The sequence below is a fragment of the Drosophila guanche genome, unplaced genomic scaffold (genome assembly GCF_900245975.1).
Source record: "Drosophila guanche unplaced genomic scaffold, DGUA_6, whole genome shotgun sequence".
Classification (NCBI taxonomy): domain Eukaryota; kingdom Metazoa; phylum Arthropoda; class Insecta; order Diptera; family Drosophilidae; genus Drosophila; species Drosophila guanche.
The window spans coordinates 217777-231257 of NW_022995745.1; the positions used below are offsets into that span (position 1 = coordinate 217777).

A 13481-nucleotide genomic window follows, 5' to 3' on the forward strand; every position below is an offset into this window, starting at 1 on the left:
ACCTTGTGCAGATTATCACTCAATTACACACACACACACGAACATATGAGTACGGTTAATTTAATTGAGAGATTTGTGTGATGCTGATCTTATTGAGTGGAATGGAAATGAGAAGAAGAGAGGGAGTCACAGAGCGCAAAGTTCTCTAAATACAGTCGTACTCTCACTCACACTTGCACTGGACATTATCATTTAAAATATGCATGGCAGCAGTGCATCCAATTAGAAGGTTCGAAGGGGGTGCTGCAGGCGCAGGTGGAGGTGGAGGTGGGAATTTGGAATGCATGCAAATGCTTAATCGGTATCACAATTATTAATGAATGGGCTGCAATTACTGCAATTCCATTTGGATGGATGGTTCACTGACGCTTCCACGGATAGGTGTGAGTGTGGGGGGCGTGTGTGGGAGCCGGTTCAGCTGACAGACAATGACTGTCCCGTTATGTTTGGATATTTGATTTGAAGAATTAAAATTCGAATAGAGCAACGCCTGCAATGCTATTTCCGAATGAGAGTGCGATGCATGTATGTATTGGTGTGTGTGTTTGTGTGGACCTTGGAATGAATCTCGTGGGAAACCTTGAGGGGAGATACCCCTGGAGTTTTGGCACGGAGTCGTCAAGCAGCCTCCGCCTCCGAAGGACAAAGATACAGAGAGAGATAAAGAGAGGGAGAGCATAAATGTGACAAAAACAATTTTCAAAAACTCTCCGAGGAACACGGTGCGACGCTGGCAGCGACTGCGCAGCGCTGGCGTTGGCGGCAGCAGCAGAAATACAAAAAAAGGAACCGTTATATGCTTTTCCCGAATCTACTGCCCCGCGCTCTCTCACACACTCCAAAGCATGAACATTTTTTGTTGCTTTTGCTTTTTGGGTGTCCTGCCTGCCGCTGGCACACACACACACACACACACATATACCGTAATTTACGTACGGCTCTCTCTCAGTGAAAATCTCTTGTCTACACACACAAGCGACACACACTTGCAAGTTTTCTTCTTGTTGAATTCTCTTATTTTCCTTTTTGGCAGCAGCCGCCTTTTTAGCACTTGATTTTCGCATTGTTTTGGGGAACACATACAAAAAAATATCAAGATGGTGGGAGGGGAGGAGAGGTCCGAAAATGACTAATAAGTATGAAAAAATGTACATAGCGGAATGTACACACGCAGGTATGCACACACACTCACCCACACACTCGCAATCGAACACGCTATGTACATGTACATGTCATGTATGTATTTATAATGTTCTTTTTTACCGTTGCGTTGCACTCGCGGAACCAGAAAACCATTAATCTCTGTCCGAACTATTCAAATTGGAACATTTTCTTTGATGAACAATAACGAAAAAAAACTATGTACATTTCCATACACTTGCAGCGTGAATTGGAGGCCTAGGTAGGTCGTTCTTATTTACATGCCACAACAGTATGTATGCATATTTATTCTTATATACACATACACATGTGTGTTTGTGTGAGATTCCAACTCGTGTTTGTTTTCCGACTTTTTTTGTTAAGCTACTCCACTCCGCGCTCCGGCTTTTCTTTACTTTGCTCCACTTCTCTCCTTTTGAGTGACACCTTCAACAAGCCACTCTCCCCCCTTTCTGAGTGTGTGTGCGTATTGCACAATTTATTTTTGGGAAAAAACAGTATAACACGACAAAAAAAAACAGTGAATCCAAGCGGCTTGGCAAATTTACCTCTTAATTCTTGGTATATCTCAATATTCTACTTTCGGTTTCACTCAAACGGTCTGCAGATAATGCAGAAACAGAGCGCTGTTGCAGAGATAATGCACACAAATGCTGATGCCGCTCACGCAGAGTCGCACGCACGATATGGAGAACAGACAGCCGTAAACAAACGCGCAGCGCCTAGCTGTTGTATTAACTATTAAATTAAGCGCACGACCTTTTTTCTCTCTCGACCACACACCAACACCGACACAGTTCGTTCAACGTCAAAAAATTTATACTAGCGAGCTTTGAAAATCACCCGAGAGCTTTCCAATCTGCGAACTTTGTGGCAAAATGTAAGGTGTCAACCACACGTAAAACGTCACAAGAAATTCCAGGGCTGCAAGGTGAACTACACCCGCCGATTTTAATCCTCCATGAATGCATTTTGAGAGAAAGCTTTCTCCAGGTGGGGTCCTTAAAAGAAGCTCCTCCTTTTTACCTGCTTGACTTGCCTTCAAAGAGAGGATTAGGTCAGCAATTTCTCTGTTTACCTCTCCTCTTTGCGCTTCAAATACGAGCAAGACCTGGCAGTGTGACCGCGGATTTATGAGGTATACCGTAAGCAGAATTGCCAATTTGGCTATTTTCCCACTTGATTAAGCGTTTTTCAATTTTCAATTAAATTCGAGATAAATTAAAACTTGTAGTCCCCGATGCGCCTTTTCAATATAATGTCAGATTATGACTGAAGGTTAAATTTCAAATTTAAAAATAAAAGTTTAAAAATTTTAAAGTGTATCTCAATCCCGATTCTGTTTTCTATCTGCAAGGAAACTTTAAATAGCAAACATCGTTGAGATGGATTTTTAATTAAAAAACTGTTCCTAATAAATATAAAAAAAAAGCTCCAAAAAACGAATTCCATAAAATGCTTCTCAGCAAGGTAGGGTAGTCACTGGACTCATTTTTGCGTTTCAGGTACAAAGACGAAAATACCACAGATGTATAACTACACACTTGCTACATATCAAATACATAATGTGTAAAAGCGTAATGTAATGTAATGTAAGTGGGATGAGATGTTGCGTCATTTGATCGTCTGTTACTTGGCGGCAAAAATTTAAAGCAATACGAAAAAAAATTTAATTTTTCCATCGTAAATATGTATAAATTAACAAAAATTTATGTTTTTTCTGGTTTTGCGGAACCTGCTTGAGTGAATACGAATTTAATTAAATGATAATGATATGGTAACAATGATTCAATCATAATTTGCATGAAAATAAACCATATTTTCTTTGCATTGCTTTCTGCCACTTGGTAACGTAATAACAATAACAGGATTTTTAAATTCAATAGAAACGAGCGATTGGTGCGCGCCCAGTGCCAGCGTTGCCACACAACGTATTGCAGCCCTGTTCAGCTTTTGGGGACAGCTGTAACGATATTTTGGCCAGTGGAAAGCTCTCCACCCTGGCTCCACTGGAAGCGAGCGCCAACAAAACTTCCACACGAATACGGTGCATGCGTGGTGGTGTTTGTGTGTTCAAGTGTTAATGTGTGTGTGTGTGTGTACAGCGCGCAGGCCAGAGCCGAAAGTGTCGTGGAAGGTGCGCTTCCAACCAGAATTTGGAAGTTTTTTTCCATATTGATTAGTTATGTCGCTTTTGTTGTTTACTCGCCACATTTTTTTAGCCAGTTAATTGTGCTTTCCCAAAACGCGGCCAACGAATCGGCATAACAAAATCGCAAAAGAAAATTTAAAAAAAAAACCGAAGAAACTAAATAAATCTCAGCAGCTGGCAGCTGGGTGCTGATAGCCGGGAGCGTGACCGGGGAACAGAGAGCAGAGAGAAGAGCGCCATCGTTGTCATCGCTATCCAATCCAGGGAATCCTCATCACATCGAACCGAACAGAACGAATCCCCAACGACGCAACGGAAGAGTCGCGGCCCAGCGCACAATCCCTCGATGTCCGCGGGTGTGGGAGGCGGAGGGAGCATAACCACAGACCACCATAGCCGTTTGTACTTCCTCAGCTCGCCGACGGCCCCGCTCACCGCTCGTGATCCCTTCTTCATCAAGCCGGAGTACCTCAGCTATGAGAGTCCCATGCACCATCTCTACCCCTCGAACCGGGGCCTTATAGAGTACAACAATTACAGCACAACCGCAGCTGCCGCAGCAGCCGCAGCCTCTGCCACCACCTCCGTTTCCGTGTCCGTCGCTGCCACAGCCGGCGGGAGCAGTGGGAGCGGTGCAGGCACAACCCCGGGAGCAGGAGCGGGATCCGGTTCAGTTTCGGCGGCCAACAGCGTTGCCAACGTTGCGGCTGTCCTGAATTTGGAGAACACCTTCCAGCAGCAGCAGCAGGCGGGCAATCCCCACCAGCAACAGCAGCAGCAGCAACAGCAGCAGCAGCAGCAGCACTCGCAGTCCGAACAGAACGTTGGCGGGCAGCATCAGCAAGCGGCGCATCCCCTGCACCATCATCTATCCACGGGAGTTGTCGTTGTCGGCGGCCCAGGTGGTGGCGGTGGTGGTGCTGGTGGGATCCTTGGAATCGGTCTCGGCGTTGGCGGTGGCCACCAGTCGCAATCGTCGCGCGCCCAAAAGGCGGCCCGTCGGCGCAGCAACGAATCGATTGAGGCCCGTGAGCGGCGTCTGGAGCGGAACGCGGCTCGGATGCGGGACAAGCGATCCAAGGAGTCGGAGGCGGAGTACCGCCTCCGGTTGGCCAAGAATGCCGAGGCGAATCGCGTCCGTCGCCAGAACGAAAACGAAGTACAAAGAACCCTAAGACTGATGAAGAACGCCGCCAGGCAGCGTCTGCGACGGGCCAGCGAGACGTCGGACGAGCGGAAAAAGCGGCTGGCCAAGGCGGCGGAGCGGATGCGGGTGGCGAGGGCCAGTGCGCCCAAGGTCATAAAGCCGCCGCTAGCGGATCGGCTAAAGGGCTACTAACACCACAAAACACACAGACACACACACACAGAAACACATACACATACATACGTGTGCAGACAGCAGACAGAAAGGTCTGGAGAGGATCAGCTGGGAAAGGCAGTGCAGCAAGAGCAGTGTAAAAAGCAAGCAGTGTAAAAGCGGTGCAAGCAGTGCACGGCAAACCTTTGGAGCTGGCTCCAGACATAAACAAAAACACAGAGAGAAAGATAAGCAGTGGGAAGAAGAGATGAAGAGATGCAGGAGAGAGCGATTGAGTGTAGACAGTGCTGTAGAGAGCGAGGATCAACGGCGTCGTTTTAGACATCTATAAATTATAAATATATATATATATATATATTGTATACATATGTATGTAGAGCGAGGGCAAAAACAAGGCAGAGACCAGAAAGCAGTTGAGAAAAGTGAGAAAACACGAGTCAAGTCGAAGGAGAAGGTGAAGGAGGAGCAACGGAATACGAAGGTGGCACATTTACATACATAGATATTAGGGGCCGGCAATTTTTTTTTTAAGTTAACATTTAACATGATGATGAAGTAAAGTAAACAAAAAAGTAAAGTAAAGTATTTTTATAGTGCATGCATTATATTCGTACGGTATATAAATACATACACATATATATATAAATGCATACATAGGCTATGCATACACACACGCACATACCCATGCATACATACATAACTGTATGTTCACATCACTCAAAAGCTCACATGTGTAAGCTCACACACACACACACACGAATGCACGCACGAGAAAGCCAGGAGCTTCAACCCTACAATGACAACATAAGCATTAGGGCGTCTCACTGCAACTGTACATAAAAAAAAAGAAAACATTTGAGAATGGCAATCGGGACTCAAGAGGCAGGTGGGCAGGAGGCAACAAGTGTCACCGCCATATTAGTGGTAGAAGGGTGGGGTGGGGAGGGTTATCAGGGGGTAGCAATGTTATTCGTTATTCAGACTGATCCGATCGAGCTGCAATAAGGTAAAGCAATACACAAACGTGCCCATTGATTTTCACCTGTGTAAGAATTACCCTCCAGTGGAGTCCCCATCGTGGCATGGCGTGAGTCACCCTGGCGCTTGAGAACAACCAACCAACCAACCCCCACATGTGTGGTGTGGTGGTAGCGCACGTGTGTGTGTGTGTAACCATGTAACCATGTAACCGAAAACGGACATTGACGGGCACATAAGGGCGGCATATGCATACACACTTGACTGGGGCATACATACACATGTGGATGGATGGATACACACACACACACACACCCGCATAGATGTAAAAATGATCCGTTGCCAGGCATTATGTATAACGCAATTTTTGTTATAGCACGCAATCCTTCCACATCCCCAAACACACACACCCACTTCCACACACCCCAAAAAGCCCAAATTCACTCAAAACAATTACAAAAAATAATGTAAGTTTCCTTTAAACTGAAGAGGAAATTACAAACAAGAAACAAAAAAAAAAAAAAACAATGATATATTAACATTATTATATTATTATTAATAAAGGTAACAATTAAGTTCTAGTCGAAATTTCAAATTGGTTTTCCTTGTTTTCTGTGTGTCTTAATATTTTTAGCAATTGTTTTATTGTAAACTTAGGATTAAATACGTTTTTTTTGAGCATTGCAATGGGCAAAAAACACTCAAGAGAACAACAAAACACAAAATCACAAAGCAAAACAAAACAGAAAAAATAAACAACAACAAAAAGAAGATATACGAGAAAACAAAACGAATATTCTTGAATAAAATTGCATTCACAATTTTTAAATGTAGCGTTTTGCAATTATCAATCATTTAGTTTATAATGAAATAGGAAGTTAAAAATTAAAAAACAAAAGAATCTTATGATTGCGCCACATTGGTTAATCGGTAAGCGATTGCGCGCCAATCTATCGATGCACGGACATCTTCCGATTTTTGACTAGAATTTGTTGACTGGAATGCAATGGCATTGCCAGATCTCGGAATCTCGACTTTCATGTACATACCCATGCAAACACACGCATCCCTTTCCAATTGCGGTCATTTTTTAATATGTGTTGTTTTGTCTGACCATTTACGGTATATCGGTATAAATGGTATATTTAATGATTTTCATCCGTCCCTTAAATTCCATTTTGTTTAAGTATATTCTAGGGTATCGAAGCTCCCATACGCATGTTTTTCACTTACGTTGACGTTCCATTCCCCCTTACGCACTTTACCGTTGGAAACTTTATTTGTATGAGCCAGCAGCACTGTTTCTCAACATTTGTCACCGAATAAGCAACATTTAGTACCCTTGGAGGGATGGATATCCTCGAATTGAGGAAATTTTGGAAATATCTGCCTCCAATCAATGGAAAAACAAATCATTCTGTGTTGATAAGCCATCTGAACGAAATTTTTATGATTATTGATACCGATAATGTATCTAGATCGGTGTGTAGGACATAGAAAACATAGTTTAAAACGTAAGACAAGGTCATTGTTAATGTTTAAAAGCAGCTTTTAAAATGAAATTTAAATATTAATTATAGCAAACAGGGTACACATGCACACAACCATATACGGTTGGCCAGCAACAAATTGTCAAATGACGTAACATTCCATTCCCACCCACATATATTTTAATGCTATGTTTGTGTTTAACTTTTTTAGTTTTAACCTTATTTTGCAATCAATCCAATAAACACAAGACATCAAAAACAGTCAATCTTGTGGAGAATTAAATGATGATTCGAGTAAAAGTACAGTTTTTAAGCTGAGAGTCCTAACTAGCTGGTAATATTAAACAGAAGATCAAAGTCGAGTAAAATTATTTAAGATTTACGGTATATTTACAATATATTTTGACAATGAAAGGGTCTTTTTCGGTATAATTCCGAGGGTATGTCGGTATATCTTATCGATAGTTCCGCGGTCACACTGGTGTTGACGCAGCGACGCGTTTTAGCCGGAAATTTTGCGCGTTTTTCGTCGTGTTGTTCTTAAAAGATACAAAAATATAAAAAAAAGTGGAGAAAATTGTTATCCGTGGCAACACGAATCGTGAAAACGAGGGAGGTCCCTGAATAAAGGCAGCAATCGGGAGTTCTGAGCGCCCGAAAGCCCTAGCAGATGTGCCATTTTTATAGCTGAAATGCCGACAGGGCCCGAATCATCAGTTATCGGCTAGGGAAGAGCAGAACGGAACACTTGAGTTGTTGTTTTTTTGCGAACGCAATACCTAAATCAGTGGAAACTTGCAGAATACATTTTTGTGTTCGAAAAACACATGCAAAATAGGCAGGAAAAAATACACACACACACGCACACACAAGTACAGACGCCAGTTGATGGTGTATGTGTGCATGGGAGAGTGCATGCGTGTGTGTGTGTGCGGCTGTACATATACACATAATCATGTGAAAAATCGATTGGAAGTACTGGAAGCCCCTCCACTTGGATTGGAAGTCACTGGCAGTCAGCGGCGGCGGCGCCAATTGTCACTCACAACTGAAGAAGAAGCATCCGCGGCACGCACCAACTAGTACTGGGAAAGAAAGAAGCGCAAAGAGAAAAAGCGAAAAGAGCGAAAATATAACCATTTATCGCACAAAAAGGCGCGCTCGCTTAGGCAATTACGCAAAATCGGAAGTCGACGCTGCGGTGCAAAAGGTGCGCAATCAAGTTAGCGCAGACGCAAACCCGTCTGCCGACCCCCCCAAAAAATACTGTATACCCCCACATGAATGATATATTTTGTATTCTCGTCATATTTGCATGTGCTACAACGATAGATCTTATTGGAAGTGAAGAGGAAGAGGAAGAAGAAGAAGAAAGAGAAGGAGGAGGACGATCATTGCTTCGAAAGGTATTGCGAATTGATTGTCAAGCGGACGAACGAGACAAATGCGCAAAAGAGGTGGAATAAGCGGAAAGAGAAATCAACAACTGGCTGGCAGAGCGATGAGTAGGAAACCGAGAGAGAAAGAGAGCGGACGCACACATATTTCTTTATATAACGACAAAAATCGGAAATCAGCAAACAAAACAAACACAGAGGAAGAAGTAGAGCACAAAAGATATAGATAGATAGTCAGAGTGTGTGAGCGAGACAGAGAGAGAGAGAGAGTGCCACTCACCCAAGTTACGGCCGTTAGATGAGGCATCACAGGAGCAGTCGCGAGAAGATCAAACAGAAACCGAAATCAAAATCGAAGTCCAAGTCCAAATACATTTGCCAGGTTCCGCACCATCAGAAGCACTGTTGACCAGGGAGACGACAATTTCGATTGTTGTTCCGGCTTTGACCAATAATGGAACCAGATCCCAATGGGATAAAAATAGAGCCCACACTTGACCATCACCAACAGCAGCAGCAGCAGCAGCAGCAGCAGCAGCAGCAGCATACCCAGCAGCAGCAGCAGCAGCAGTACGCCACCCATGTGCTGGCTATCAATGGACCCAATGCACGTCTACTCATCGAGCATCCCTCAGCGCTGTTGGTACCCCTCTCCACCCATCATCAGCAACAGCTTCAGCAGCAGCAGCAAGTGCAGCAGCAGCAGCACCATCATCAGCAGCAGCAGCAGCAGTTCCAACAACAACAGCAGCAGCAGCATCATCTACAGCAGCAGCAGGATCAGCTGCAGTTCCAGCACCAGCAGCTGCAGCTCAGTTTACCCGCCGCCTACACACACCAGCAGCCACTTTCATTGAAACAGCAGCCGCCGCCAACACCGTTGGGGCCCACATCGAGCGTGAGCGCCAGCTCTGCCTCAGTCACTGGGACGTCGACGCATCAGCAGCGCTGGAACGAGAGCCCCGAGGCCCGCCAGCGCCGCCTGGCCAGAAATGCTGAGAGGATGCGCGAGCGACGCCAGCGTGAGAGCGAAGACGAGTACCGGAAGCGGCTGCTGCGCAATGCGGAGGCGAACCGGCAGAGGCGCCAGAACGAGTCGGATATCGAGCGGGCGATGCGTTTGGTAAGGAATGCGGCGCGGCAGAGGCTGCGCCGGGCCATGGAATCGCCCGATCAACGATCGAAGCGACTGTCCAAGCTGGCCGAGCGGATGCGCATGTATCGGGCGAGTGAATCGTCCGACCAGCGGAAGCTGCGGCTGGCCGAGATGGCGGCAAGGGCGCGCCAGCGGATCGCCAACGAGTCACCGGAGGAGCGCAAGGAAAGACTGAGAAAGCTGAACGACTACGCCAAAAAGGTCAGAGAAAAGAAAAAGATATTGAAGCATGTGCACGGTGCCGTGTCGTCGGTGGTGGTTACGACGACGTCCTCCTCATCGTCAACGGCAACGACGACCGCCCAGCAGCAGCAGCAACAACAACAGCAGCAACAGCAGGTGTTGGCTGTTGCAGCAGCAGCAGCAGCCGCAGCCGCAGCGGCGGCAGCCAATTGTAATAATGAACATAATATTAATTTAAACCAGGCAAACGTTACGACGGTGTCCGCACCTCAGGCATCGAGCACACCAGCACCGGGAAGTGGCGCAGGAGGAGGACCCGGAAGCAGTGCCAGCACACCCCATGCTGTCGGCGAGGATCTGCAGCAGATCTCGTCCATCACCTATGAGGCGTTCAACGGCCAGGGCATGTTCATTACCCACGGCCTCGCCCGTCCGCCCATGCAACTGAAGCAGGAGCCGCAGACGCCCCAACAGCAGCAGCAGCAGCAGCTCCAGCAGCAGGCGCAGCAGCAACAACTTCAGCAGCAGCAGCAGCAGGTTCAGCAGCGGTACGCCATTGCCGGCCAGCAGCAGCAGCAGGTGACGGCCACACTGCTGGAGAGTGGCGGCGATCAGGGCAGCATATTTGTGCAGCAGATCTACGGCGAGGATCCGGGCAAGGGACCCAAGCTGCTGCAGGCGCATGTGCCGCACTTCAGCATTGCTTCCGGCCCCCTGGAACTGTATCCGCACAAGTACGCCAAGAAGCAGGAACTTCAGGTGCGTATGCAGCAGCCATAGCAGAGACACGAGGCAGAGACAGAGATCGGGTAGATCGATAGCAGCAGCCGCCCCCACACACACACGCCAATGCAGCGCAGCGCAGCGCAGCGCACAAGCAACAAGTCAAAGATCGAAATTAAATTCGAGTTCGAAAGCTCCGTCTCCACATAGACACACACATACACAGACAGACAGACTGACAGACAGGTGACGTTCAGAGCTGCCTCTTCTTTTGTTGTTTTCCCTTTTCCTTGTTGTTCCTTGACGGAAATGGGCGACCCCATTTCGACCACAGCCAAATTTTACACGCTTGTTTTTTTTTAATGTTTTGTAATTTTTGTTATTGGTTACTTGTTCTGATCAAATTTTGTTCGCTTTTACACGCACACATGCAAACATAAACTCTGACCGTTTGGGAGTGGGAACCGGGGTGAGGGTTGTAGGAACAAGTCTAAAATTAATTAATTATCAATTTAGAGTGTAGATAATGTAGAAGAAGAGATGTAATGAAAATGGAAACAATCAATCAAGAAACTTTTACCAACAAGAACCAAATCTAAACAAACAAAAGTGTCTTTTAATTCGATTTATTAAAACGAAAACAGGTGCAGGTTCGTTGCTTTTTTAAAAGTTGTTGTTGTTGCTGCTGCTCGCCGGGCGGTCTCGTGTGTGTGTGTGCACAGCTTCATAACCAAATTCCCATCTCTCTCGCTATCTCTCTCTCTAATTCATTCTTTCATTCAAGTTTAGCAAGCAGTGATCAAGGCAGTAGCTGATCTAACCTCACTTTCTATCTCTTTCTCTCCCTCACTCCCGCTTTGGCTCTATTCACCGCTACAATTTGCAGTCGACCAATGGCAACAATGGAGCAGCTGGAACGGTAACGGTATCCTCTACAGGTGCGAGCGGGACCAGCGAGAACAGCGGGTCTGTTAGTCTGGGACAGAACGAGGCCAAGGTAATCATGACCACCGGCGGGGGCGATCAGCAGAAGGTCCTCAAGTCGGCGGCGGGACAGGCAACGCCATTGTACAACCAGTTCCCCTACCTGGCCACCTTCCCCAGCAACAGCAACACGAACACAGCCAGCACCACCGTGACGACGTCGAATGCAAGCGCGGCCGGGGTGGGGGCTGTGTCAGCGGGCGGAGCCGGTGGGACGACCACCACAACCGCCTACTATCCCATGTACCACAATGGCTTCCAGCTGGGCATCGGGCCGAGCGCCGTGCCGCCGCCCTTCACCCCGGTCCACTTTGCCAGCGCCAGCGGCGGCAGCAGTCCCACATCCACGGGCCAGTACAACATACTGACGGCGACCTCCACCAATCCCACGCTGACCGTCACCAGCCTGGGACATCAGCAGCAGCAGCAGCAGCAGCAGGCCCAGCAGCAGGCGCAGGATCAGATCGTTCCGACGGTTGGCCGTGGAAGGCCGCGAAAGAACGTGATGGTGAGCCACGCGGGCGGCGAGGAGCAGCTGAAGGTGAACACACTGCTGGAGCATGAGCTAAACCAGATGCTCGCCGTCCCACAGCTGAGCAGCGCCCCGAGGCGCGGCCGGCCCCTCTCGCAGCCGACGCAGCAGGATCTTGGTGGATCGCAGGGCCACATACATGTACATTCCACGGCTGACGGGGACAACAGATCGCCGGGCACGCCTCGGCGTAGCGGTCCCAACAAGTACGAGACGGAGGATGAGAAGCGCCTGCGTCTGGACAAGATGGCCGCCCATCAGCGGGCGGTGCGGGCGAATGAGACGCCCGAGCAGCGGGCCGTTCGCCTGCAGAAGCTCAGCGAGCGGGCACGATTGAAGCGCGCCCAGATCCGGGCAACGGAAAACAACGATGAGCGCAAGGAGCGGCTCTCCAAGCAGGCCGAGTACGCTCGGATGCGACGCATGCGCAGCCACACGCCGCGCAGCAGCTCCGCCAGCGCCGAGTTTCGGGCCAAAACGGAGGAGGACACCTCCGAGCAGCTGTACGAGACGGATGACGGCGTCGGCGTTGGCTCGGGCGACAGTTTCGTGACGGTGGTCAAGTCGGACTCCCAGCTGGACGGAGATAACTCCAACGATGAGCTGGCGACGCTTCAGCTGCAGCAGCACGAGATCCAGCAGATTGCCGGCAACCTACAGCAGCATCCGCACCATGAGGCCATCGTGCTTAACCAGCAGCACCGCCTGGTGACACTCGGCCAGCACCAGCAGGGCTACAGCAAGCTGCAGACTGTCAAGGACTATGCCGCTACCAGCGGTGGTGCAGGAGTGACAGGAGGAGGCTCTGGCTCCGGTGGGGGATCCAGTGCCGGTGGCGGTGGTGGCAACGGCACCGGGGCACCCGAGAACAACGACATGCTGAAGATCCTCGAGCCGATCATCGTAATGAAGACCAAATGAGAGTCGAGAAGGCGCCACAGTCGCGCCATGAATCGCTAGAAAAGCAAACGATCCAGCTGCAGTGGCGTTCGAGGAGGGTGAATGAGGTGCGGATCCATTGGAGAAGTTCGTGGAGGAAACGGAGTGTCTATAGCTAGCAATAAGAGTGTTTTTTTTTTTATTGTATGTGTTTTTTGTCATTGTGCAATTTTGTGTGTTTGTCCGTGTGTAAAAAGTGGAAGGGACTGAGAAGAGGATGCAGAGGAGCCACTTGGTTATAGTTGAAGCATGCACAACAAATAACCATTCACCCACCCAACCCAACACCCCCCCATCCCCCTCCCCCTAACCCTCACTCTCTCTCAAGCACATGGTAACTGTGAAGCAGTGGCAATCCGCACAAGAACTGCCTGCACCGAGAACGGTGCACAGCTAAATGTGAAGAGAGATCAACTAATCATAATCCAGATTATGTAGCGCGTAACCAGATCACTAAGTAGTTTG

The 13481-nt window shown here is 48.0% G+C and overlaps 3 protein-coding genes across 11 annotated transcripts in view; 2 read left to right on the forward strand and 1 right to left on the reverse strand.

Annotated features, from left to right (window-relative positions):
• Window positions 1-1937, reverse strand: part of LOC117581321 (serine/threonine-protein phosphatase 2B catalytic subunit 3) — a 28430-nt gene extending 26493 nt beyond the window's left edge. Inside the window, exon 1 of one of the 3 annotated variants that reach the window (XM_034268428.1) lies at window positions 1710-1936. The gene's annotated coding sequence lies outside the window, so the exon portion shown is untranslated. Of the gene's footprint in view, window positions 1-1709 lie in introns of all 3 variants that reach the window. The other 2 variants (XM_034268427.1, XM_034268426.1) reach the window with 2 other exon arrangements.
• A 1316-nt stretch (window positions 1938-3253) lies between these two features.
• On the forward strand, window positions 3254-6038 carry LOC117581089 (neurogenic locus Notch protein). The gene has a single exon (XM_034267975.1). The coding sequence runs from the start codon at window positions 3660-3662 to the stop codon at window positions 4650-4652; it is 993 nt and encodes a 330-aa protein (XP_034123866.1). The 5' UTR covers window positions 3254-3659; the 3' UTR covers window positions 4653-6038.
• A 1537-nt stretch (window positions 6039-7575) lies between these two features.
• LOC117580729 (myb-like protein Q) lies at window positions 7576-13097 on the forward strand. 7 transcript variants are annotated; one of them, XM_034267400.1, is made up of 4 exons: window positions 7576-9190; window positions 9983-9994; window positions 10349-10597; window positions 11448-13097. In XM_034267400.1, exons 1-4 carry the CDS (start codon window positions 8954-8956, stop codon window positions 12996-12998), a joined length of 2049 nt encoding a protein of 682 aa, XP_034123291.1. In that variant the 5' UTR covers window positions 7576-8953; the 3' UTR covers window positions 12999-13097. The 7 variants fall into 7 exon arrangements, with proteins under 7 accessions (XP_034123291.1, XP_034123288.1, XP_034123287.1 ...); XM_034267397.1 differs by lacking the exon at window positions 9983-9994 and having other exon boundaries at window positions 7576-9856; window positions 10082-10597; XM_034267396.1 differs by having other exon boundaries at window positions 9221-10597.
• The last annotated feature ends 384 nt before the right edge of the window (window positions 13098-13481 follow it).